This window comes from Antechinus flavipes, chromosome 1, assembly GCF_016432865.1.
Source record: "Antechinus flavipes isolate AdamAnt ecotype Samford, QLD, Australia chromosome 1, AdamAnt_v2, whole genome shotgun sequence".
Taxonomy (NCBI): Eukaryota; Metazoa; Chordata; class Mammalia; order Dasyuromorphia; family Dasyuridae; genus Antechinus; species Antechinus flavipes.
Window position 1 is genome coordinate 262345005 of NC_067398.1, and position 26727 is coordinate 262371731.

General features: G+C 36.4%; 2 protein-coding genes across 3 annotated transcripts in view; one reads left to right on the forward strand and one right to left on the reverse strand.

Annotated features, from left to right (window-relative positions):
* The window catches only part of LOC127564459 (transmembrane protein 180-like), a 62495-nt gene extending 52805 nt beyond the window's left edge, over positions 1-9690 (reverse strand). The window contains exon 1 of one of the 2 annotated variants that reach the window (XM_052001006.1): positions 9582-9690. The gene's annotated coding sequence lies outside the window, so the exon portion shown is untranslated. Of the gene's footprint in view, positions 1-9489 lie in introns of both variants that reach the window. The other variant, XM_052000997.1, reaches the window with a different exon arrangement.
* Positions 9691-9934: 244 nt separating this feature from the next.
* CDR2 (cerebellar degeneration related protein 2) overlaps positions 9935-26727 on the forward strand; it is a 31682-nt gene continuing 14889 nt past the window's right edge. Inside the window, exons 1-2 of the mRNA XM_052001151.1 lie at positions 9935-10261; positions 21175-21287. Of these exons, the coding sequence (XP_051857111.1) occupies positions 10183-10261; positions 21175-21287 (192 nt within the window). The 5' untranslated portion in view covers positions 9935-10182. The remainder of the gene's footprint in view (positions 10262-21174; positions 21288-26727) is intronic.

A 26727-nucleotide genomic window follows, 5' to 3' on the forward strand; every position in this document is an offset into this window, starting at 1 on the left:
CTAGCATCCTGAGCAGACCAGGGGCGGGGGTGATCTCTGTGGCTAGAGAAATTATAGAGACGACTCTGCTATAGGCGAACTGCTCTTCCTTGACTACAAAGCAGTAAACTGGCAAAGAAATTAAAGCCTAAAACAGAGGGTCCTCTTAAAAACCGCCAGAACCTAACAAGATCTGGCTGTAACCCCTTAAACCCGGAAGTGACTCAGGCAGATTTTAACGTAGCCCTGCGGCCACATCCTGCAGTTCTGGGCTTTTGAGGAGGCAGTTACTAATCTGCACGGCACGGGGGCATAGCCTGGGCAGCCTCTAATCCGCAGAGTGGGGTGCTCAGCCTGGGGCAATAGAACTTCCCCAGCTGACTGCTTCCAGGACAGACACTTCCGGTTCCTGCAAATCCATTCACTGCTCAGCAGCTAACACCCACAGCCCCAGGGCAGGGTTTGGCTTGGGAAGTGAAACTCTCACTGCTCAGCGTCTAGCCCCAGGGCAGTCGTTATCTCACACAGTGGGGGTTCTTTGCGGGCACTTTGCCAGCTCCGCCCTGCAGGCCCGAGTTACTCCTGGATGAGGAACTCTTTCCCAGAGCACTCCAGTACCTCGCTGCTTTTTGTAGCCGGTCAGCAGGACAGCTACCCGTCCATACACCTTTCACTGCTCTGCAGAGGAAGCTGGTAACTTCCTGGCTCTGAAGGCATCCCCTACAGTCTTTAACAAAATGAGTAAAAAAATCAAAAGAACGATTGATAGTTTCTATACAGAAAGAGAACAGATTTTCAACCCTGAAGAAACTAATAGCAGACAGTCTCCAGACAATTGTAGGTCCCCAATACAAAAAAGTTCTTCTAGAGGAGACTATTAAAAACCTTAAAAGAGAGCTAGAAGAAAAATGGGGAAAGGAAAGAGAAGCTATGCAAGAGAGTACAGAAAAGGCACATAACTCACTAAAAGAAAAATTTGATAAAGTGGAAAAAGAAAACAACTTCCTGAAATGTGAAGTGGAAAAAACTCCCAAGAAGTGCAGGGAAACAGAATTTGCAAATTGGAAAAAGAAAATAAGTCACAAAAAAAAAAAAAATTAGTGAAATGGAAAAAAATTCCATAGAGCAAAACAACTCAATTGGACATATACAAAAATTAGTAAAAAAAGCTAATGAAGAAAATAACTCACTAAAAATCAGAACTGAACAAATAGAAATGACTGATTCATTGAGACATCAAGAATTAGTCAAGCAAAACCAAAAAAATGAAAGATTGGAAAAAAATGTCAAATATTTACTTGGAAAAACAACAGACCTGGAAAATAGATCTAGGAGAGAGAACCTGAGGATCATCGGACTACCCGAAAATTATGATTAAAAAAAGAGCCTAGATACTATTTTACAGGAAATCATCAAAGAGAACTGCCCAGAAGTAATAGAACCAGAAGGGAAAATAGGCGTTGAAAGAATTCATCAAACACCTTCTGAAAAAGACCCTAAAATAAAGACTCCGAGGAATGTTGTGGCCAAACTTCAGAATTTTCAGACTAAAGAAAAAATTTTACAAGCAGCCAGGAAAAAACAGTTCAAATACTGAAATGCCACAATAAGGGTCAAAAAGCAAGATCTGCTGCCTCAACATTAAAGGATCGAAGGGCCTGGAATCAGATATTCCGAAAGGCAAAAGAGCTTGGAATGCAGCCAAGAATAAACTACCCAGCTAAGCTGAGTATTTTTTCCCATGGAAGAAGATGGACATTTAATGAAATAGAGGAATTCCATCTGTTTCTAAGGAAAAAACCAGACTTAAACAAAAAATATGATCTCCAACAACAGGAATCAAGAGAAGTAGAAAAAGGTAAAAAGAACTCTTGAGAACTGTATTTCTATTGTGGATATACATAAAAACCATATGTATAATTTGATTTAATGATATAACATAAAAAAGGGAAGTAGAAATGGAAAGGGGATAGTGTCAGAAAAAGAGAAGAGGGGAGAAAGAGGGAGAGCTGCATGACGTTAGTGGGACGAATAAGTTTAATACTAGGGAAGAAGGGAAGGAGGGCAAGAAAAAGAAAAGTATAATCTGGGGATATTAAGATGGCAGGAAATACAGAATTGGTTATTTTAACCGTAAATGTGAATGGGATGAACTCTCCCATAAAGAGGAGGCTGATAGCAGACTGGATCAAAAATCAGAACCCTACAATCTGTTGTTTACAGGAAACACATTTAAAACAGGGAAATACATACAGAGTAAAGGTAAAAGCCTGGAGCAGAATCTATTATGCTTCAGGTGAAGTCAAAAAAGCAGGGGTAGCCATCCTTATCTCAGATCAAGCAAAAGCAAAGATTGATCTAATTAAAAGAGATAAGGAAGGAAACTATATCTTGCTAAAAGGTACTATAGACAATGAAGCAATATCAGTATTAAACATATATGCACCACGTGGTATAGCATCTAACTTCCTTAAAGAGAAATTAAGAGAGTTGCGAGAAGAAATAGACAGCAAAACTATAGTAGTGGGAGATCTCAATCTTGCACTCTCAGATTTAGATAAATCAAATCACAAAACAAATAAGAAAGAAATTAAAGAGGTAAATAGAATATTAGAAAAATTAGGTATGATAGATCTCTGGAGAAAACTGAATAGTGACAGAAAGTAGTATACTTTCTTCTCAGCAATTCATGGAACCTACACAAAAATTGACCATATATTAGGACATAAAGACCTCAAAATTAAATGCAGGGCAGAAATAGTAAATGCTTTCTTTTCAGATCACAATGCAATAAAAACTACATTCAACAAAAAGTTAGGTGTAAATAGACCAAAAAGTAATTGGAAACGAAATAATCTCATCTTAAAGAATGATTGGGTGAAACAGCAAATTATAGACACAATTAATAACTTCACTCAAGATAATGACAACGGTGAGACATCTTATCAAAATTTAGGGATGCAGCCAAAGCAGTAATAAGGGGAAATTTTATATCCTTAGAGGCTTACTTGAATAAAATAGAAAAAGAGAAGATCAGTGAATTGGGCCTGCAACTTAAAAAGCTAGAAAAAGACCAAATTAAAACCCCCCAATCAATTACTAAACTTGAAATTCTAAAATTAAAAGGAGAAATTAATAATATAGAAAGTAAAAAAACTATTGAACTAATAAATAAAACTAAGAGTTGATTTTATGAAAAAAACATTAAAATTGATAAATCTTTGGTAAATCTGATTAGAAAAAGGAGAGAGGGAAATCAAATTAGTAGTCTTAAAAATGAAAAGGGAGAACTTTCCACTGAAAAGGGAGAGTATAGGAATGAAGAGGAAATTAAAGAAATAACAAGGGGTTACTTTGCCCAACTTTATGCCAATAAATTTGATAACCTAAGCGAAATGGATGACTACCTCCAAAAATATAGACTTCCCAGATTATCAAAGGAGGAAGTAAATTGCTTAAATAGTCCCATTTCAGAAAAAGAAATAGAACAAGCTATTAATCAACTCCCTAAAAAAAAATCCCCGGGACCAGATGGATTTACATGTGAATTCTACCAAACATTCAAAGAACAATTAGCCCCAATGCTTTATAAACTATTTGAAAAAATAGGGAATGAAGGAGTCCTACCAAATTCCTTTTGTGACACAGACATGGTACTGATACCTAAACCAGGTAGGTTGAAAACAGAGAAAGAAAATTATAGACTAATCTCCCTAATGAATATTGATGCTAAAATCTTAAATAAGATATTAGCAAAAAGACTACAGAAAATCATCCCCAGGATAATACACCACGATCAAGTAGGATTTATACCAGGAATGCAGGGCTGGTTCAATATTAGGAAAACTATCAGTATAATTGGCCATATTAATAATCAAATTAACAAAAACCATATGATCATCTCAATAGATGCAGAAAAAGCATTTGATAAAATCCAACATCCTTTCCTATTAAAAACTCTTGAGAGTATAGGAATAAATGGACTTTTCCTTAAAATAATCAGTAGCATCTATTTAAAACCAGCAGTAAGCCTCATATGTAACGGGGAAAAACTGCAACCATTCCCAATAAGATCAAGAGTGAAACAAGGTTGCCCACTATCACCGTTACTATTTAATATTGTATTAGAAATGCTAGCTTTGGCAATAAGAGTTGAGAAAGAGATTAAAGGAATAAGAATAGGCAATGAGGAAACCAAATTATCACTCTTTGCTGATAATATGATTTAGAGAACCCCAGAGACTCTACTAAAAAGTTATTAGAAACAATCCACACCTTCAGCAAAGTTGCAGGATACAAAATAAACTCACATAAGTCATCAGCATTCTTATATATCACTAACAAAACCCAACAGTTAGAGTTACAAAAAGAAATTCCATTTAAAGTAACTACTGATTGTATAAAATATTTAGGAATCTATCTGCCAAAGGAAAATCAGAAACTTTATGAGCAAAACTACAAAATACTTTCCACACAAATTAAGTCTGATCTAACCAACTGGAAAAATATTAAATGCTCTTGGATGAGGCGAGCAAATATAATAAAGATGACAATACTACCTAAATTAATCTATTTATTTAGTGCTATACCAATCAGACTCCCCAAAAACTACTTTGATGAACTAGAAAAAATAACAACAAAGTTCATATGGAAAAACAAAAGGTCAAGAATTTCAAGGGAATTAATGAAAAAAAAAAAATCAAATGAAGGTGGCCTAGCTGTAGCAGATCTAAAATTATATTATAAAGCAGCAGTTACTAAAACCATCTGGTATTGGCTAAGAAATAGACCAGTTGATCAATGGAATAGATTAGGTTCAAAGGACAAAACAGCCAATAACTTTAATAATATTTTTTAAAATAACTTTTTATTGATAGAACCCATGCCAGGGTAATTTTTTTTACAGCATTATCCCTTGTATTCACTTCTGTTCCAATTTTTCCCCTCCCTCCCTCCACCCCCTCCCCCAGATGGCAAGCAGTCCTTTACATGTTAATAACATAGTGTTTGACAAACCCAAAGGCCCCAGTTTTTGGGATAAGAGTGCATTATTTGACAAAAATCGCTGGGAAAATTGGAAATTAATATGGCAGAAATTAGGCATTGACCCATACTTAACACCGTACACCAAGATAAGGTCAAAATGGGTTCATGACCTAGGCATAACGAATGAGATAATAAATAAATTGGAAGAGCATAGGATAGTTTATCTCTCAGACCTGTGGAAGAGGGAGGAATTTATGACCAAAGAAGAACTGGAGATCACTATTGACCACAAAATAGAAAATTTTGATTATATCAAATTGAAAAGTTTTTGTACAAACAAAACAAATGCAGACAAGATTAGAAGGGAAATAAACTGGGAAAACATTTTTACAGTCAAAGGTTCTGATAAAGGCCTCATTTCCAAAATATATAGAGAATTGACTCTAACTTATAAGAAATCAAACCATTCTCCAATGGATAAATGGTCAAAGGATATGAACAGAAAAATCTCAGATGAAGAAATTGAAACTATTTATAGACATATGAAAATATGCTCCAAATCATTATTAATCAGAGAAATGCAAATTAAGACAACTCTGAGATACCACTATACACCCGTCAGATTGGCTAGAGTGACAGGGAAAGATAATGTGGAATGCTGGAGGGGATGTGGGAAAACAGGGACACTGATACATTGTTGGTGGAATTGTGAACACATCCAGCCATTCTGGAGAGCAATTTGGAACTATGCTCAAAAAGTTATCAAACTGTGCATACCCTTTGATCCAGCAGTGTTTCTACTGGGCTTATACCCCAAAGATATACTAAAGAAGGGAAAGGGACCTGTATGTGCCAAAATGTTTGTGGCAGCCCTGTTTGTAGTGGCTAGAAGCTGGAAAATGAAAGGATGCCCAACAACTGGAGAATGGTTGAGTAAATTGTGGTATATGAACGTTATGGATATTATTGTTCTGTAAGGAATGACCAGCAGGATGAATACAGAGAGGACTGGCAAGACTTACATGAACTGATCCTAAGTGAAATGAGCAGAACCAGGAGATATACCTCAACAATGATACTGTTTGAGGATGTATTCTGATGGAAGTGGATCTCTTCAATAAAGAGAGCTAATTCAGTTTCAAGTGATCAAGGATGGATAGAAGCAGCTACACCCAAAGAAAGAACACTGGGAAATGAATATAAACTGCTTGCATTTTTGTTTTTCTTCCCAGGTTATTTTTACCTTCTGAATCCAATTCTCCCTGTGCAACAAGAAAACTGTTCGGTTCTGCACACATGTATTGTATCTAGGATATACTGTAACCTATTCAACATGTAAAGGACTGCTTGCCATCTGGGGGAGGGGGTGAAGGGAGGGAGGGGAAAAATCGGAACAAAAGTGAGTGCAAGGGATAATGCTGTAAAAAATTACCCTGGCATGGGTTCTATCAATAAAAACTTAAAAAAATAAAAATAAAAAAAAATAAAGAAAATAGGAAGCAAAAACAAATGTCATATACCACTGCCTGTATTTATATTTATATTTACCCTGCATCCAGGGCCACCTTCAGTCACTCTGATCTATTTATTCCACTAGACCCAGATGGCTCTGGAGGAGAAGGAAGGCAGAGTGACTACACCATCCATCCTCACCTAAATCCACCTCCCTGATGCCTTGGATTTCTTGGAGAACAAAGAACAAACAACAAAGTAACAACATTAGTGTTATGGAGTCTTCCAAGTTCCCCCAGCTTTTCCTCCTGAAATTTGAGGGAACTGTCATGTCTTTTGTCTACAACCTCTGTGTTAATGGTGCCCACAGTGACTATCTATAATCTTTTAAGATATAACTTTTATTGGAGGTGGATATTTCTTCCTTTTCTAACATTTCTAACATTCACTGCATGAGAGTTATCAACTCTTTCTTGGGAAAGAATCTGAAATTCATTTGTACTAAAGTAAAATTTCATAGGGTTACCCCTGTTATTTCCAGAAAAACATGAGGTATATCAGTAAAATTTCAGACAACAAAGATAGGAAAAGAATTTGTCAAAAGGTAATAGGCTTGTTCAGTATCCCTGAAAAGTAGCCTACTTTATCAATGTCTAAATCAGTCTACATTACTACATGAAAAGTTGCCACTCCGTAAATCAGGCCCTGGAAATATTTCAGATTTTGAGTAGATTATTTCATTAGTTACTAGCACTTTAATCAGACCTTCTTTGCCAGAGGAAAAAGAGAAGATATGAAACATGGAAATGTATTGTAGTAACTAAAATAAATTGTGGATTTCAATTATCCCCATGACAACTGATATTGATGAGATTAGATTCAGGGAACCAAAATGATGAGATTTGGGTTCCTGGTGGTCGGGGAGTTAAATGATGAGTTCAGTGGCAGGTTGATGTTAATGTTAATGTTAACTGGGAACAACTGTGTATGTCATATCACATGAAAATCAACATATATGTAAGTATGACTAATATCATTGTATTTAGGCTATAAGAAATCTGCCTTAATCAATTACATTTATCTCCCTATATATGTGTTACAATTCATTGGCAAAAACTTGAGTAACTACCTCTGTAGCCTCTGTTTTTCTCCTTTTGTATAATGGCGGAGGGAGGAAGGTATTTCTTAATCTGGGGTCCGTAGATTTGCTTCTTTAATATTTGATGAATATTGATCAAATATTAAAGAATGATGACTGTATTTCAATATAAGTAGCCTAGTGGATAGAGTGCCTGAGCTAGAGTCAGGAAAATATAAGTTCAAATTGAGCCTGAGATACTTATTGTGTGACTCTGGGTAAGTCACTTTACCCTGTTTGTCTCTATTTCCTCATCTATAAAATGAGCTGGAAAAGGGAATGGCAAACTACTCTAGTATCTCTACCAAATTGAACAAAAGCAACAACAATTATAATACAATTGATTTCCTTGGTAATCCTATGTATTTTATTTTATGCATTTTAAAACATTCTGAGGAGAATTCCGTAGCCTTCACCACTGTTAAAAGTGTCCAGAAGTCAAAAAAGTTTAAGTATTCCAGGATTAGACAATTTCTAAGGTCCCTTTAAACTATAAATCTTATAGGTAAGTTTGGAAGAGTTCTCTAGGTTTAGAGAGTCCACTGGGCCACTCAGGGTGAGACCTAGTAAAAAATAATTAAATAGAAAAAGTTACTTACTCAATGGAAGCTTTTCACATTGAGCTAAGGTGCTTTTATATCTCTATCAACATCTTCCCAGAAAAGAATAAAAACATATAGATTAAAGTGTGAATAACTAATAATAGCTTAAAATTTTAAGCATTCCTAGGAACATCATCATTTTACCCTAAATGGGTTAATGAAACTTTAAAAAGTGTGAAAATTTCAGGTACAACAGCCCCACTCATAAAAATAGGTTTGTTGCAGCACCCTTTGAAAACAATCTACCTATGCCTAAAGCAGGCAAAGATCCTGTAAGACATATTACATAGACTTTTAATGACATCTTTAACATTTGGTCATGACCAGTTTACTCTTTGTTGGCTGAGGATGGGATGAGTGAAAAGTATGTTCTGCCAAATACTCAAGTCAACTATGAATCAGTAGGGAAAATATAATGGCCATGTGAAAAGAATGATGGACAGGATACCAGTACCACCAAGGGTAAATCAGACAATTTCTTTGAGTCTCAATTTCTTTCTTTTCCCCTCTTCAATTTCCTATTGTAACAAATGAACACACTGGACTAGGTGACTTCTAAGGTCCCTTTCAGCTCTATATCCTAAAGATCAAGAGAATGACAAGAGAAAAATAAAGGGAAAGTTATTCAATAGCATCTGCACTCGATGATATTGAACAGATGACCAGATTTGCAAAGACAGCCCTTGTCTCCCCACGGAAACCTAATCTCAGTGCACCAGTTGGCTCTTAGCTCCTTCCCCTCCCTCCACTTAGACTATACACCATTCAATCCGTCAACAACCTTCCCCTCCCATCATACCTCACTTCATCCTTACGTACCTGCAGATGTAAAGGACCTCAAAGGCCATTTAATCGAACCTCCTCGTTTGCCATTTGAGAAAAAAGGGGCCAGCTGGATGAGAACTCCACATCAAACCAGCCCACCAGTTTAAGCAACTCCTTACTCTCTATTCCACGCCTTATTCTGAACTTCCTCGCCTCCTTCCCCTTCCCCTCCCCCCCTTTTTTTGCACACCCCTCATCTCCCTTCCCCTTCCCTATCCTGAGATGAACATTCCTCACTTCAGCAATAAGAGATCCAAGAGGAAGGGATTTCAAGGTCCGTCTACCCCAACTCCATCATTTACAACTGAGGAAACCGAGGACCAGATAAGTGAAATGTCTTGTGCAAGGTCAGAACCCGGGTTCTTGGATTCCAGGGCCAGGACTCTGTGCTTCGCACCATTATGCAGTACCTCAAGTCGCAATCCCCCTATCATCCTCATCCTCACTCCCAAGGTGACGTCAGCGAACCCAGGTGATAGTGTCACCTCATCCTATCAGTGAACAGACCTTTTACACCCCCTGCCACCTGGAGCGCTTTTCCGGCCCTCGCTCCGGGTCTCAGCTTCTTGCCAGCACCCGATTCGGTCACTGATACGCACCGGCTTCTCCTCCTCCTCCACCTCGGTAGCCGCGCAGGTTACCTCCGTACCGGTACGGGGCGTGCCCCAGAAGGAGAAGCCGGGTGGAGAACCGCGCACTGCGCGTGCGCTTCGCTCTCCATTTCAGGGCGCGAGGCGTGGTTGGATTAGCTTTTCTGCGCTCCTTTCTCCTTTCTCCTCCTCCTTAGTTCTCTCTAGGGTCTCCATTGGTCTGTTCCCTGAAAGCCGAGACGAATCGGTTCTACCCGAAGGGCGTGATTGGAGAGAGCGCCCGCCCCTCGTCAGAGCGGCGGCCTGGGATTGGTGGGAGCGCGTCCTGGGTTTTGAATCGCTCCCCGGTTGGGGAGGGCTACTTTTGGAAAGTGCCACGTTTGGGGCCGCGGGCTGGGGAGAGCCGGCTCGGGGCTGCCTCGGGTGCGCCGGCACCTGGGCGCTAAACGTTGGCTGCCAGCCAGGAAACCAGAGCTGTCCCGGAGCCCGCTTTTTGTCAGGGCTCCTAGCCTGTGTGGGCGTTGGCAAAGACCCGGGTTGAGAGGAGCCGGGGGCAGCAGCCGGGGCGGAGGCGGTGGGACCGAGCTTGCTTGCCTGACACCCCGTCGCGATGTTGGCGGAAAACCTGGTGGAGGAGTTTGAGATGAAGGAGGACGAGCCATGGTACGACCAGCAGGACCTACAACAAGGTGAGGGGGCGACCCCCCAAATTCCCCAGGATGGGGGGCGGATATCATCTTCCGTGTGTCCGGGGACGAATCTTAACCGGGCTCTGTGTAATTGTGAGGCGGACACCGAAGGGTGAGGAACTGCTGCATTGGGTGGGACTGGGAAAGAAGGGTGATGGTGGGATTAAGGAAGAAAAGAAGTGGTGAGACTGAGGAAGAAAAGAGGTGGTGGGACTAGAGAAGAAAGGAGGTGGTGGGACTAGAGAAGAAAGGAGGTGGTGGGACTAGAGAAAAAAGGAGGTGGTGGGACTAGAGAAGAAAGGAGGTGGTGGGACCAAGGAAGAAGGGAGATGGCGAGACTGAGGAAGAAAGGAGATGGTGAGACTGGAGAAGAAAGGAGTGGTGGGATTGAAGAAGAAAGGAGTGGTGGGACTGGAGAAGAAAGGAGATGTTGAGATTAAGGAAGAAAGGAGTGGTGGGACTCGAGAAGAAAGGAGTGGTGGGACCGGAGAAGAAAGGAGTGGTGGGACCGGAGAAGAAAGAATGGGACCGAGGAAGAAAGGAGGTGGTAGGGTGGGAGAAGCCCATCTCTGAGCAGGTGTTCTGCCTTACTCCTCGGCCAGTGTCCCAGCTCAGAGATGATTCTCCTTTTCCTGCCCCTCCCCTTTTCTGCGGTATAGACTAGGTCTATGGCTACTGGTTGGGATGCTGCTGATCAGCTTCTCTTGTTGTCTGCCCTCTTGGCTGAGTCCTAGTGTGTGACAAGCTGCACCGGGGTGGGGATGATCGGGGTGGCTAAGGGAGGTTGCTGAAACTTATCTGTCCTAAAATATTGGTTGCAGCTTCTTCAAATGCATTAAACAATTAAACATTGTTTATCCGTAATTTACCCTTGCTAAATTGTAATGCCTAATACGGACCATCATACCTATTACTTGTCCTCCAAAAGCTCCCCTGAGCACCTAATATCAATGTTGCTTGAGACGGATTTCTCTGTTGACTGTTATGCTTCAATTCATCCCAAAATAAATACTTTCTGATCTGCTTACACATCGGGTCCACTTTCTCATTTTTAACATAATGAACAGATAGCAGAAATTCTTATTTGGGAGAACTATATTGCCTTTCGACATTAAATGTCTGTTTCTAAACTATGGACAGTTCCTACATTTAGTTTAACCTTGAACAGTTATCTTGCTTTTATTTGTTGAATTGAGCACAAAATGTAATCATAGTTTCAAATCCACACGACTTTTCTATAGTCTATAAACATCCTCCTAAGATCTAAGCAATTTCACCAGTAGAGTCTTTATAATTAGTAATTTTAATAAAATCAAATATAACAATGGCAGTGTGATATAGTGAATGGATAGAAAACAGCATCAGAGTCTGTATTGCCTGGATTTAAGCCCTGGGCAAAACATAGTGGGTTTTAAACCCTGGGCAAAAGTCATTTAACTTCTCCATTTCCCAAGCAACTCTCTAAAACTAGGCTGTAGAGCTGGTGCCTGTTCTTTATGATGCAGGGAGCTCGTTATATCAATGAAATCATAAACCAGATTTTTTTTTAAAAAAGCATAGATCATTTTTAACATTATTATGAGTAGGCACATTTTACTGCTTAAAGGGCTGAGAGTTAATTTGCCCTTTAAATTCCAAATGAGATTAATGAAGGGCATTAGAATACTAAATTTCCTCTTCCAGGAATATGTGCTTAATGACTTGTAACTTTTCTGTAGTTAAGAGAAAACCTGAGCTTTAATTCTAGCTGTGCTGTATACTGCATGTATGAACTTAGGCAAGTCACTTAACCTCTCTGGGCCCATTTCCCCATTTTTAAAAATGAAGACAAAGGAGTAATTAGCCTCCAAATCTCCTTTCAGCTGTAAATCTGCCAAGTAAAAATTTAGAGGTACATATTTCCAAGTACAACAAGGACCTGTATATATATGACTTAAACATTTTCTCTCTTCTACTTTTTACAAGAATAAATCTTAAGCTCCCAATTGTATATTGCACAGAGAGCTTTTTCTACTATGTGGAAAAGCCTTTGCCCTTTGTAACTAAGAATTTGTTGTGACTAACCACTATTAATATTTTACCTACTCTGAAATGAAAGCAAATGTCGGAGGTATGTGAAGAATTCTTTTTAACTTTCTAAACTTTAAATTTTAATGTGGTGTTATAGTTTTTTGAGTTGGCTGGGGCCTTAAATGTCATCTGGTCTAACACTCTTGGTCCTACTTCAAGGTATATTGTATACTTTTCAAAGTGCTTTCATATGTATTACCTTATATGATTCCTTCTCACTATAACCCCACAAAGAACATTAGACAAGTATAAACATCTCAAGAATGAGACATGTGATTTTTTTTTATGTGTATAATCTACCACAGTATTTTGTTTAAAAATTGAAAATGGAAGTGCTTTGAATCTAAATATTTATAAAAAATGCGTTCCTAATGACTTTTCATCTGTGTTCATGTAACATGTTTATGTTCATGTAGTGTTTAGAAATTTAGGAGGTATTTTCCTCTGTTAATGAAAATATCCTGCTGTCTTGTTAGTTAGGTGGTTTCACTTGTGTTCTTAGTGTGACTAACTATGTATTTACTATTGATTACTTTTCCATTTTCTCAATAAGGAGGATCTGGAAACAGAGCAAAACAGTTCTTGCTTCTTTTTCCCTTGCCCCATCTTAAAATTAGTCTTTTATTGGTCATGAAGACATCTTGTTAGTCTTGGAGAAAATCTCAAGGAAATACTAAAGACTACAAAAGCATCTCTCTCTCTTGTAATCTTTGTGATTTTTTTAACTGGGTCAAATCTTTACCTAAAAAATTGTACTTTTTTAAAACTTAAAAAATTGAAAGAACACATCTTTAGAATGAAGAAACTAATCTGCCATCTCATCTCTGGTTAGAATAATAGTAATGGTCAAAGTAGTTCTTTTATCCTATCTCACAAGTACAAGGAAGGAGAAATTCTCCACTTTTATAAAATTCTTTGATGCTGAAAGACTGTCTTTTGTTATAGGGGTTAGTGTGTAAAAATATGGCCTGTGATCTATTTGAGTAAAAGCTTTTCTGGGACAGAATCCTTCTATACAGGATAATGATGGCTTACCCTTTGAAATATGCCCCAGAGAACAAGGTGAAGAGACTTTAGAGCTCTAGTTTTCTTTTACAACAGCTGCTATTACATCTCCTACCTTTGTGAGCCAGGCAAAAGCCCAGAATAAGGACTCAGGTTTCTACCTTATGCGTCAAAAAGTTACAGCTTGGTTTTTATAAAACTTGCTTTATAAAACTTCATTATTTTCTGAAGTTGATAACATCTGCCTTATGTTAACTTCTTTGCTGAATCACTGTTTCTTGGGTCATTAAAACAGATACCAGCATTTTACTTGATGTTTATGCTAGGGATTTTTGCTTTCCCAAAAGCTTAGCAACGGGAGTTAACATCAAAGTGTCATTTAGTGACGTGTTTTACTTTATAGTGGCAAAAGCTTTCAGCTCATGCAGATGCAGAGTTGTTGCTTCAGACTACCAGCTGACTTAAAATTGTTTTATTTGAGAGAAATATAATAGCTTTGGACTAAAGACTTAAATTTAACTGACAACTTTTTTTTTTTAAATCAACTTCAGTCTTAACATTCTATTGATGGACTTAGATCTCATTTTCTGAATAAGAAGAATTGTATTATATTGATGGTTGAGCCCCTGCACAACTTGTTGAATCTTAAAATATATAAAGACATTGCTATGTTGGAATTTCTGAGCCCAGAATGAATAGAGAATAATTCAGGAATTCTTGCAGCAAGTTTCTCAGTAATAGTTTCAGAATCTATGATTCTTAGGACTGGAAGGGGCTTTCAGAGTCATCTGTAGTCCCTTCATTTAATAATTAAAGAAACTGAAGCAAAAAGAATTTGTCACTTGTCCAAAGCACATAGGGAATTAGTGACAAAGTTGAGACTAGAATCTAGGTCATTTGATTCCTCAGATAGGTGATTTTACCATTAAACAGCTGAGAAAAGAGAAGCCCTTTAACTAGAAGATACCCTAATAATTATTTAATGACAAATGAACAGGATCTTCTAAACTTGTTTCCTTTTCACTTTTGCCTTAATTGAAAATGCCAAATAAGGTTACTAAAAATTCTATTGTCTCATCTATCCCTACTCTAGAAAGTCTTTTGGGGCTTCTTGCCAGTTTTTGTCGACAAGTAGGAACCAGATTCTATACAACTGGAAAAAAATAGTTAAAAAAAAAAAGAAAGAAACAATAACAAAAAATTGTCCTTAAGATAATAGAAACAACTAGTAGTGTATAGTAACTTCACAAATGGTTTACTGTTTCAAAAAGATAAGGATATGCTTTTATGGTTTCCACTGGTGTTACCAAAATACTATGTCTAGTCAAATATTTAGGAGCTTGTGTTACTTAAGGTTAGTTAAACCATCAGGACTTATGTAGTTTATGATAAGAATATACCTTAAATTCTATGCTGTTTTGTTGCTCACTTGAAGAGCTTTGTACTTTGTATTACTTTAAACAGTAGGAAAAGTAGTTAATATTACACTAAAGGTGAAGCTTGGTTGCTTAAATAAAAGTATTCCAGATGACCGATACAGCTGAACAGAAAAGTAGTCTCCAACTAGAGGCCTGATTCTGGAAAAGATTTCCTTTCAGATGACTAATTTAGGATGTTTTTTTCCTGCCTCTGGCTATTATACTATGATACAAATAGGCCAGGGCACAGGAAAGTTTAAGTAATATCTAAGTAATGATGTCATGGCAGGCTTTGGGCTCCGTTACAACATGGTAGCGTCTGTGTGGTTTTTACACACCCTATTCGTATAAACTATTTTCAATAGTATCTCAGTCCAAAGATCAAAAAGAATTTAATGAGTATTATTGGGTAATAGCAATTTATTTTTCAGTTGGAAAAAACTAAGATGTAGATTTGTTTGAGCCTGTGACTCATCCACAGTACTGGCAATAACAATCCAAGTTCTCTAATTCCATTTCCATAGTTCCATGTAGTAAACTAAGCTAAAAAACATCAAGCTATTTCCACCCAGGAAGTAAGTATTTTCTCCAGCAAAAATAAGTTGCGTTAAACTGATAACTTTTTTTTTCTGCAGGAATTTTTATTTTCCACAAATGTAAAGTGCTAATAGTTTAGATGATGAAGGGAATGTTTATGGGGTTGGTATACAACTACTGTCTGATAAACTCTTACAGCAGTCTCTGCCCTTGCTTCAGTGCATTTTTAGACTAATCACTTAACATCTTTTGTGTCTCTGTTGTCTAGAAAGAGGAATTTCCTCTACAAAGAAGAAAAATAAGACTAAATGTCTTAAGAGGATTAATATTAAATGATTTATGTTCTTTGTGAGAAAGGTGTTTCATGTACATATACCAGTAGTATTATAGTGAGTTAAGGCCTCATATCTCAATGAAATATTTGCAGTACTGATGTTTATTGTAAATAAGTTAATAGGAATGCATTTTAACACCAGATTTGCTTCATTCTACTGTAAGGATTTTGTTTATTTTTACTTTTGTATATATGATTTAATTGATGCAGGGAACTCCCATTGAAGGGATTTCCTTCACCAAAGTAGATCAATTAATTATTTGGCAACTTTTGGGCCCAGGGTCATAGAGTTAGTATGTATATAAACAGAACTTGAACTTAGGTCTTTATCACTCAGATTCACCATCCATTATGCCATGGTGCCTCTCAGTGACTTTAAGTAGTTGCAAATATTTTTAAATAATTTTCTTCATAATAGTAATATACACGTATATGTGTGTAGATAGATATAAATTTAAGTGGATGTTGTGTTGGCATCAGTTTTTGTTCCTTATTACTACTTTTCCAATATTAGTGGATTGATAATGAAACTTTAATGGTACTGGCAATAAAAACTAAATACTATTTCTTCATCTTTCTTCCTTTAAAAACTTGATTTTATATCAAATGTGGTAAAATATAATGCAATTGAAGGCTTTCATAATAGATTTACATATTTCTGTTTCATTTTTTATAAATGAACATTTGTCACTAATAGAAAATTACTGTCTCTTCAATGGTTAATGCCCAGGGATCTCTTGAGTACATCCTGCCTTTCCATTGACTTGCTCTGTGACTTTGGACAAGTCACTTACATTTTCTGAGCCTTAAATTCCTCATCCATGAAATAAGGATAATAGTTACATGAGCTTTATAAGGTTGTTGTGAGGAAAATTTCCTGTAACTCCCAAGTGCTATAAATCAAACAAGTTATTATAGTCTTCCTCATAACAACCTCGAGAGAGAGAATAAATATTATTATTCCCATTTTATAAATGAGGAAGCTGCCATGTAACTGCACAGGTGAGAATGAGATGAATCAAGGTCTTTTGTGACTCCCAAATTCAGCACTAGAAAGAGGAGAGTTATGATCTCTTATATCACAGATCAGGAGACTCTATAGAGATGGGGTAACAGATGTTTTCCCCTTTACAGAGGGCATGGAGGGTGTAGCTCCTAGGGAGAATGTAGCAATTTCAGAGAAACCCTAAGGCTAGTGGGCCTTGGGAATGCAACCAACAATGCTGGCTGTTAGAGAACACTGGTCAGTAAGTCATAGAATTCAATGTTGGGAGTTGCTGCACCTCTGTTCATTATTCTAATATAGAAGCCTTAGAATTCAATAATGGGTGCAACCCCATCCCTACCACTCCTCAGTTGTACCTCTGAGACATAATATTAGCATATCAATGACTTGAACCTGATCTTTATTTCTTTTTCCTATAAAATTATCTTCTTGCTTCTGGCTCTTTGCTAAATTGAAACTTATAGGCCCACTGTCAGCAGTGTAATAAATTTTTTCCACTTAACTTGCAGGCAAACTGATTATGTGAATTCTTTTGCATACTCATAACACCAGCCTAGAAATCCTAATATTGTTGGGGTGTCTTCCACCTCAACAGAAGTTTAAAGGATAGGTCAGGAGCTGGAAGTGGGATAGATCCCGAGCAGGGACAGCCTGCGATGTGAGATTCTTTTCAGTTGGAGTTTGGGGTTTTTGGTTTTGTTTTGTTTTTTTTACTAACACCATTATCCATTTTTCTGTTTAGTTAACAGTAAAAACTAGTGTAAACTAATTTCACCATATGACATCTTAAATTTCTGAGTAATTTAATCATTTTATTAATAATGCCTGCAAAGACATGGTAGTCAGCTCACAGTTTTTATGCCTTTCTAAGAGTAGGTGTTTCCCCACGGTAGCAGTCAATCCAGATAGAATAACAATTATAAGAAGTAGCCTTTATAAAAAGAAGTGAGCTTATTTCAGTGAGGGAGTAAAAGAGACATCACCTCAGTCTTGGACAGAGAGACTGTCTCTATATCCAGACTACTTCCAGTCTTGGACAATTTAGATAAAAATGTCTATCTCTACCCAAGCTTAATTGAATGGAATTCACCTTAAACTAGCACTGGATTCCTTATAAAGTTGGGTGAGGTCAGACTGAGATCTTCAGAGACTGAAGTCTTGAAATGAGAGAGGAAAAGGGAACTCTGAATCTCCCCGACATCATTACTTATTAATAAGTAACTTGTTCTTCTGTTTGATTTTATTGAGAGACACATCCTTAGTGAATTACTGATACAACAAATACTTTATCAAGGGTTTTTAATTATGAGATTAGCTTTTCCTCCTTAACTTATTCTCAGAAAAGATATTCACTAGCCTTGAATCTCTGAGCCACTGAGCCACTGACTGCTGACTTTTTTTTTTTTTTAAAGCATCCATTTAAGGATTGTACCAGTAGACAATTTAATTATGAGATTTATGAGGGAAGACAATGTGAGGGGAAAAGGGAAACATGAGCAGGCATTTTGACAAAATCAGAGGGCTGCAATTCCCTTTGATAACATTTTAAAAACCAATAACCATTAATTGGAATTACACAATAAACTCAAGCCCACATACTCTTGTGTAGTTCCACAGGCCTTTTCTTTTTTGGGCAAAACATTTGGGATTAAGTGACTTGCCCAGGGTCACACAGCTAGTAAGTGTTAAGTGTCTGGGGCAGGATTTGAACTTATTGTCCTACCTAGCTGCCCACCTTTGATAACATCAAAGATCAACAAAATCAAAGCGACAGTTTCATTGTATAGACAATGTCATTGGTAGGTACATCTTACAATTAAAAGGCACAAAGGGCAAAAGTAAACAATACAAAAGTCTTCATCCCTCTGGTTCTTTGGAAAGATCAGTTCATTTGTAGAGGTATTCTCTGCCTACAAAATTGGTCTCAATGAAATTTTAAATTTATTTGCCAATAGCCAGGTCAAATAATGAAACTTAGCTCAAACTTTATGTCTCAATTATTAGAAAATAAAACTTGGAACCTTTTAGATTAGTGAATTTAAAGTTTTAGGTCGGCCAGTTGTCATATTGCTATCTAAAGTAACTCACATATAAATAAGAAAATCAGAACCTAGTTTTTATACTTGGCATTATTCATTCCCCCAGTAAGAGGATAAAAATTCTAAGAAATTAATAACAGACCAAAAGATGGATTCAGCTCTGTAGGATCAAATATCCTAGATAACAAGTATTGACGATAAGCTCACATTAATAAAGAGATTCATTACATAAAAATCATAATTTTTCTTGATATTATAGAGTACTCATGGTAGATAGGTGTTTTCATCCCTAAGTTCAACATTACACAATACTTTTAAGATATTTAATAACAAATCACAAAATACTTGCAATAGAATGTGTAAATTACAATAATCCCAAATTTTATTTAGAGAGCGGCTTATATGAAACATTGTCTATGGTAAAACATGTTCAGTTATTAACCACATTCAAATAGACATAAACATAAACTAATACTCTTAGAATCCCTTTAAATTATGGGAACATCTTTAAGGTAACTCAAATAGTTTGCGGGCATTTCTACATATGTTCTAATCCCAGATTAAGTAATACAAATAAAATCAGGTTTCCTGTTGGGTGACACAAGATAGCCCATATATTACTACTCTTCAATAATATAACTAATTGTACTGAAATCCTGTTCCTTAAAGTATAAACAAAAGAGGTTCTTAATTTTAACTTTACACCTTAATAGAATCACATTTTTGTTTTACAGGCTTCTCTGCCTTTGTCTAACTATATAGGCTTAATATCCATAATGATTTTGAAAGAATGCGATACTTCAGGAATTTAATCATATGCATATAACAAATTTAAACACTAATTTAACTCTTGCCTAGGCCATGGAATAACAACACATTCAAATAAAAACATTGAGATCTTTCCAATTTATAGCTTATTATACAGTAATTCAAATGCTTTAGTATTAACCTAATTAATAAATTCAGTATTGCAGTAACTTCTACTTCTTGGCTACATTGATGATAGAAATTTGCTATTAAAAAAAAAAGAAAAAAATTTACTATGGAGGAGAGTTATAAACAAGGACATGATTATAACAACATCAGAACTGGTCCTTAATTCCTTCATTATAACTAATCTTAACTAGCTAGACAGATTTCTTACATGGGAAGATGTCCAACCTTAGCTTTTCCTCCTTAGCTTATTCTCAGGAAAGATATTCACCAGCCTTGAATCTCAGAGCCACTGCGCCACTGACTGTTGACTTTTTTTTTCCCTTAAGCATCCATTTAAGGATGGTCCCAGTACACAATAAGTAAAAATAATAAAGAATGGAAAACCAAAAAGAATATTCAAGATCCCAAAAAAGCTTTCTTCTCATACAGTAAAGTTTCACTAATCACAGTAAGTTTGGACATAATTGTTATTAGTATAATCAAGTTATTGCAACAAATAGGTTTACAAATAAAATTTAATAGGTTTTCTAAAAATCACAAAAGTTTTTGATTTATCAAAAACTGTAAAATGTCTTTTAATATTATAAATCCCCAAAGTGTCATAAAAATATTCCTAATCATCACAAAATTCCTAGTTATCATTTCCTTCTCATCAAAAAATGTTTACAGTAGGGAGGAGATTCAGTTTTTCTAAGCCCCTTCCCCCTCCCTTTCAAATTGTGCCTAATTAAATTAGCCTTATCACAAGAACAAAGTTTTCCAGGCCTTTAACGATTTTCTCTATTCTTTTCTTCCTTTTGTTTTAAACTATATCACTAGAAATCTGGAAAATAATTATATTCTGGAATTCCACATAGAGAGTGAATCTGTGATAATTTGCTGAAATGTCTAGAAAAATACTGGCCAATTGCCGTAAACCTCCAAATTAATATAGAAAATAAAGAAATTTAAAAGAGTTTTGAGATCATTAGGTTAAAATACCTTGATCTAGAGATGAAGAAACTCTGTCTCAAAGATAGGAAGGTAACTTTCTCAAAGTCACATGCTAATTAGTCAGAATCTGGGTCTGAAGTCCCTCCACATTTCTCTTAGATTTTGCTAAATGTAATCTCTTAGATATTGTTAAAAGAAGACTTTTAGCTACTGTTACTGATGGTCCCAAATGACAGAGTGGATGGAGGGCTAGGTCTGAAGTCAGAGGACTTGAGTTCACATCCTATCTCAGATAGCTGCGTGACCTTCAAGAGTTATTTAGTTTTCTATGCCTCAATTTCCTCATCTGTGAAATGAGGAAAATAACACTCTACCTCCCAGCTTGGTTGTATAGATCCAAAGAAATAATATGTGTAAAATCATTAGCACAGTACCTAGTATACAGAAGGTGCTCTATTGATGTTAGTTATCATTACTTCCCAGGGTTATTGTGGGGATCAAACAAAGTAATGTTTGTAAAGTGTCTTATAAACTTAAAGTGCTATGTGAATGCTTTGCTGTTGTTCTGGTTATATTATGTATATAATAAATGATTGCTGTATATCTATGTATATAAATTTTTTTCTTGCTGCTAGATCTGCAACTTGCTGCTGAGCTTGGGAAGACATTGTTGGATCGGAACACAGAGCTCGAGGAGTCTCTTCAGCACATGTACACAACCAATCAGGAGCAATTACAGGAAATTGAGGTAAACTCAGTTACATTCCTGAGGTATTGTTCTAGGCTTTTAGTGTAGTTTGTGTCTTTTTCTTTAATTTATATATCTATTGAATATAATGAATACAAAAACAAACTGCTGCAGTGAAAGTCAATATCTGAATTTCAGTATAGCCTTAACCAATAGTGAGAAAACTTGACTGAATCACAAGATTGTTCAAATAATGCCACCTTGCCTCAGATGCAGAAAACCAAAAAATATTGAATCTTTTAGTCTTCTGTTTTGGAAAATGTACTATAATTGTAGACCTATCTGGAACCTTAAAAGCTCCTGTGTCCTGTCCCCCCTTCTTATCAATAATAATATTATCTTATCAATAATAAAATGAAGTCTAGAAAAAATGAAGTGATTTTAACTATGGTCAAGGAATTAGTCTGAGAGCCATGGATAAAATGAATGCCTAAACTTCCAGCTCAGAACATTATCTCCTATGTCATGTTAACCCATTGATGGCATTTGTAGGGCTATGATAAGATTTCAAAGAACTACAGAATGTTAGATCTGTAAAGGAAAGCCCAATTCTCATTTTGGGAGATGCAATGTGGAAGGAAAACTCAATTTTGGAACTAAAAGACCTTAATTCAATCCCATCTCCTTCAGACCTCATAGTTGCCTGATTTGTAAAAAATGGGATAGTATTTCTTTATATTACTTTCAGGTTGTAAGGAAAGTACTTTGTAAATCAGTAAATGTTGTATGAAAGTGAGTGCTTTATGTGCAGGTGACGTATTAAAGGTCACAGTTTGAGCCATGTCAGAGGGGAAATCAGAACCAGGTCTTTTGAGACTCATCTAGTTCTCTTTCTTTTCTGCCCTGCTCTCTCCTTCTAAAACTAACTAACTTTAAATTGCATTTGGCAGTATTTAAACATAAAACAATGGTGAGAATATTGTGTTTGTTTCTTAAATTTTGAAGATGATGATAAGGTATTCTGAAGGTGAATGACCAATGTAACTAAATCTAAGTAGATTGGTTTATTAATTTTTCTCATGAGTTGTGCTATGCAAAAAAAAATAATAAAACATTTTCCTTTATTGCAGACTCAATCTATTTATATTTACATATATTTTTCATTTAATAATTGTCACATGGAATAAAAAATAATCTAAGAGAGATGGTTAACTTCAATTCCTTTAGTAAGGAAAATCGTTTCTTAAGCTCTTACTTTGTGTCCAGGCACTGGGGTTATAAATTAAAAAACAAAGACAGTGCATAAAGGGGTGAGTCAGGGAAGGATACTTTGGTACAGAAAGTTACCTAGTTGGTAAGTCTATCCATGAACAGTATTGATTTGATGATAGGATAATTGTTTTTACCCTCACTGTTGGTAAATACTGCTATTTAACTAGCATAGGCAACTGAAGATTTTTTTTATGGTTCTATAACCATAATATTAATAACTTTTATTAGCAAACTTAATTTTTTTTTTTTAGAAACACCTCAGTTAATACTATTCGCAAGTTAATCCTCCAAAGATTTTGAAAATGTAGGGCCTAAGACTTGTTCCTACTTAGAAAATTTTCAAATTTGTGCTCATGGAGCCTGTGTTACCTGAGTCAGCATCTTTTGAGGATCACCTCTCTGTGAAGTGCTTAGATGATAAACAGAGGAGGCACAGGTATCAGAACAAAAATAGAGTTGAGGTCAGGTAGCCCTGTGCCATTAGCTTACAAACACAGAAGGTGTAGTGAAATGACTTCTTCAGGCTAATTAATAACAGAGCTTTGACTTGGTTTCATCTTTCTGACTGTCTTCTACTATACTATAACCTGTAGGGAGCCAAACACAAGAAGCTTAAGAATGCATTACTCAGAAATTATTCCACTCAAAAGATCTTATCAAAAGCAAAAACACTTGTTTGTTCACTTAAGGCACTTATTAGTTCTTCTATTTTTTACAAAGTTTGCAGTAGACCTTCATTTTCACAAAACTTTGTGTGGTTTGCTCAAAACATATTTCTGAAACTTTTAGGAAAGTGAGTCTTGAAATTAACCAAGTACAACTTTAATGTGTTAGACAAAGAGTGTAGAACATACTGTTCCCTAAGTTGAAATTAATGAGGTTTAGAGTTTGCCAAGATACCTACAAGTGCTTACCGAAGCTTTTAAAAAATAGTTCAAGCCTTGTCAGATGTCACACTGGCCAAATAAAATTACTTTCTAGCTTAACTAGTACCATAGACAGATCATACTATTTGATTAATTCCTTTGTGCTTCACATCATATATAGAGAACAGAGGGGAAAGAGAATTTTGTTTATATTACATAGTCCCAAGATGATTTAAAGAACACTGGAGAGGGACAAAGTGAAGTGCTGCTTAAACTCCAAGGGGTAAAAATTGAAACTGACCAGGAGGTCATGAAGAAGGTACAGTTTAGCTTTAAAAAATGGTAAGGAAATCCAGAGGCCAGGGGTGAAGACATTTCTGGAATGGGAAACAGCACAGCATGGGCAGGGGGCAAGTTGGTCCAGTTTGGCTGCAGTTTAGTGTGTTCTGAGGGAGATGGGGAGAAAAAGAGGAAAGATGGGGTAAGCACTGCACAGTGACTTGACTAGCAGGTAAGATGTTGGCAAGACCTAAAGGAGTCCTGAGGGTTTTTGAGCTAGGAATGATCAGATCTGGTAGGAGTTGAGGGGCTAAAATGGAAGAGAGCGGGGTGGGAAGAATTCATAACAAGGCCTTTTTAGGGTAGTATTACCAGCCTGCAGCAGTGAGGGATGTTGTCAGGAGATAGCAGTGAGATAAGAAGCTGGCTGGAAAGGTGACTGTGTATTGTGAAGGTAAGAGAGTCCAGTGGAACACCAACAGAAGATTGGATAATATTGATTTAAAAGTGCTTGCAGAAAGGACATCCAGGTGACAATATCACATAAGCAGTTGGAGATAAGAGTCTGAAGTGAGAAGGCAGTCAGGGTTTGAGAGAGAACAGTTTTAGAAGTTGGTGCCCAGTGGCTTTCTGTGGCTAATATGTTTCAATTCAGTGGAAAGTGTCATAACTTTTTTTTTCAGTCAAAATGAAGAATAGTAAGCAGAATCAATCTTAAAAGAATGTTGATATTAATTACATAATTTTTTTTAATTTTTATTTAATAATTACTTTATATTGACACTCATTTCTGTTCCAAATTTTTTTTCCCTCCCTCCCTCCACCCCCTTCCCTAGATGGCAAGCAGTCCTTTATATGTTGGATATGTTGCAGTATATCCTAGATACAATATATGTTTGCAGAACCGAACAGTTCTCTTGTTGCATAGGGAGAATTGGATTCAGAAGGTATAAATAACCCGGGAAGAAAAACAAAAATGCAGATAGTTCACATTCGTTTCCCAGTGTTCTTTCTTTGGGTGTAGCTGCTTTTGTCCGTCATTTATCAATTGAAACTCAGGTCTCTTTGTCAAAGAAATCCACTTCCATCAAAATATGTCCTCATACAATATCGTTGTCGAAGTGTATAATGATCTCCTGGTTCTGCTCATTTCACTTAGCATCAGTTCATGTAAGTCTTGCCAGTCCTCTCTGTATTCATCCTGCTGGTCATTTCTTACAGAACAATAATATTCCATAACATTCATATACCACAATTTACCCAGCCATTCTCCAATTGATGGGCATCCATTCATTTTCCAGTTTCTAGCCACTACAAACAGGGCTGCTATAAACATTTTGGCACATACAGGTCCCTTTCCCTTCTTTAGTATTCCTTTGGGATATAAGCCCAATAGAAATACTATTAATTACATAAGTATAATTACACACATTAAGCAACCTCTCCCAACAACAAAACAAATTAAACACATTTCTTCCACTGTGGAAGAGAAATAGACTCAAATTACTATATAGTTAATGGGCTTTGTCTGTTGTTAATAAAGAAATTTAGGAGCTTAAACCAGAAAAATTGTTTTGTGAGTTAGATTTATTTCTTTATCTATTTAAGGAAATTAAACTAGTTATTCATATATTTAGATAAAGTACAAATTATAATTTTTTTCAATCAAAAGTTCCAGCTTTGAATCTAAAGAATATCAAACGTTAAAATATGTAGATGGGCATTTCTGAGTGAACAAAATAGGCATATTCTTTGAAAGGAATATTCATCCTTATTATTTTCCTTAATTTTAAACATCATGTAAAAAAAAAAAGCAATCTCACCCCTTCACTTCTTGCATTCTTATTTATTTCTTAATCCTTGGTAATCTGGCTTTTGACATCATTTTGACACACTGCTTGTTTTCTTGGTTTTTCTTGTTCCTATCTGACTCTTTTTTATCAGTTATTTTTACTGGTGGATCATTTATATGATGATCCCTCTCTCCTTCCAACTGCAGGTATTCTCCAAGGTTCCATCTTGGGTCTTCTTTTATTTCCTTTCTTTCTACTCTCATTTGGTGACCTCATCAGCTCCCAATGGATTTAATATGATCCCTATGTAGAAATCATCTCTATATGTAGCCCTAGCCTCTTTCCTGAGCTCCAGTCATTCATCTCCAACTGCCTCCTAAACATCTCCATTTGGATGTTCTGAAAGACAACTCAACATGTCTGAAATTGAATATCTTTATCCCCTAAAAAGTCTTCTAGACTTATTTAATTTTGTCTATGTCACCACCTTCCAGTTTCTCAAGTAACAGCATAAGGGTTCACCATGAGTAATCCTCTCTTTCATGTCACATATCCAGTCAGTTGTCAAATGTTGTTTCTATCTTTATAACATCTCTAATATTCATATCTTTCTATCAAGGCCATCACCCTAGTTTGGGTCCTCATCGCCTCTAATCTGCACTATTGCAAAGACCTCCTAATTGGTCTATTTGCCACAATTCTTCTTTCTCCCATTCATCACACAGCTGGAAAAGTGATTTTCCTAAAACACAAGTCATTTCTCACTCCCACCTCTATTCAATAAAGTTCACTTTATTAGCTGGATCCTATTAGTGCTAAAATCAAATAAAGTTCCTGTGACTTTTAAAGACTTCCACAGACTGGCTTTGATGTGTCTTCCCAATCTTTTTAGGCATGATTCTCCTTACTATGCTCTATAGTTCAGCCAAACTGGCTGCCTTACTACTCCTCACACATGATGACATGGTCACCCATTTTTCTCTGTACCTTTATACTGCTGTTTCCCATATTTAGAAAGTGCTCTCTTCTCACCCTCAACTCTTAGAATCTCTTATTTAACTTCAGAGCTTCAGTATCCTCTTGTCCCTACTTCCAAATTTATATTTTTTCATATGTACTTATGTATGCCTAAGTTGTCTTTCCTGCTTCAGATAAGAAGTCTGCTCCTTAATGTCAGAGACTATTTTAGTTTTGTCTTTATATCCCCAGTACCTGACATATTGTAGTGGTTTATTAAATTCTTGTTGATTAATTGTTTGATTTACTCTATTAGCAGAGACCTTAGGGAAA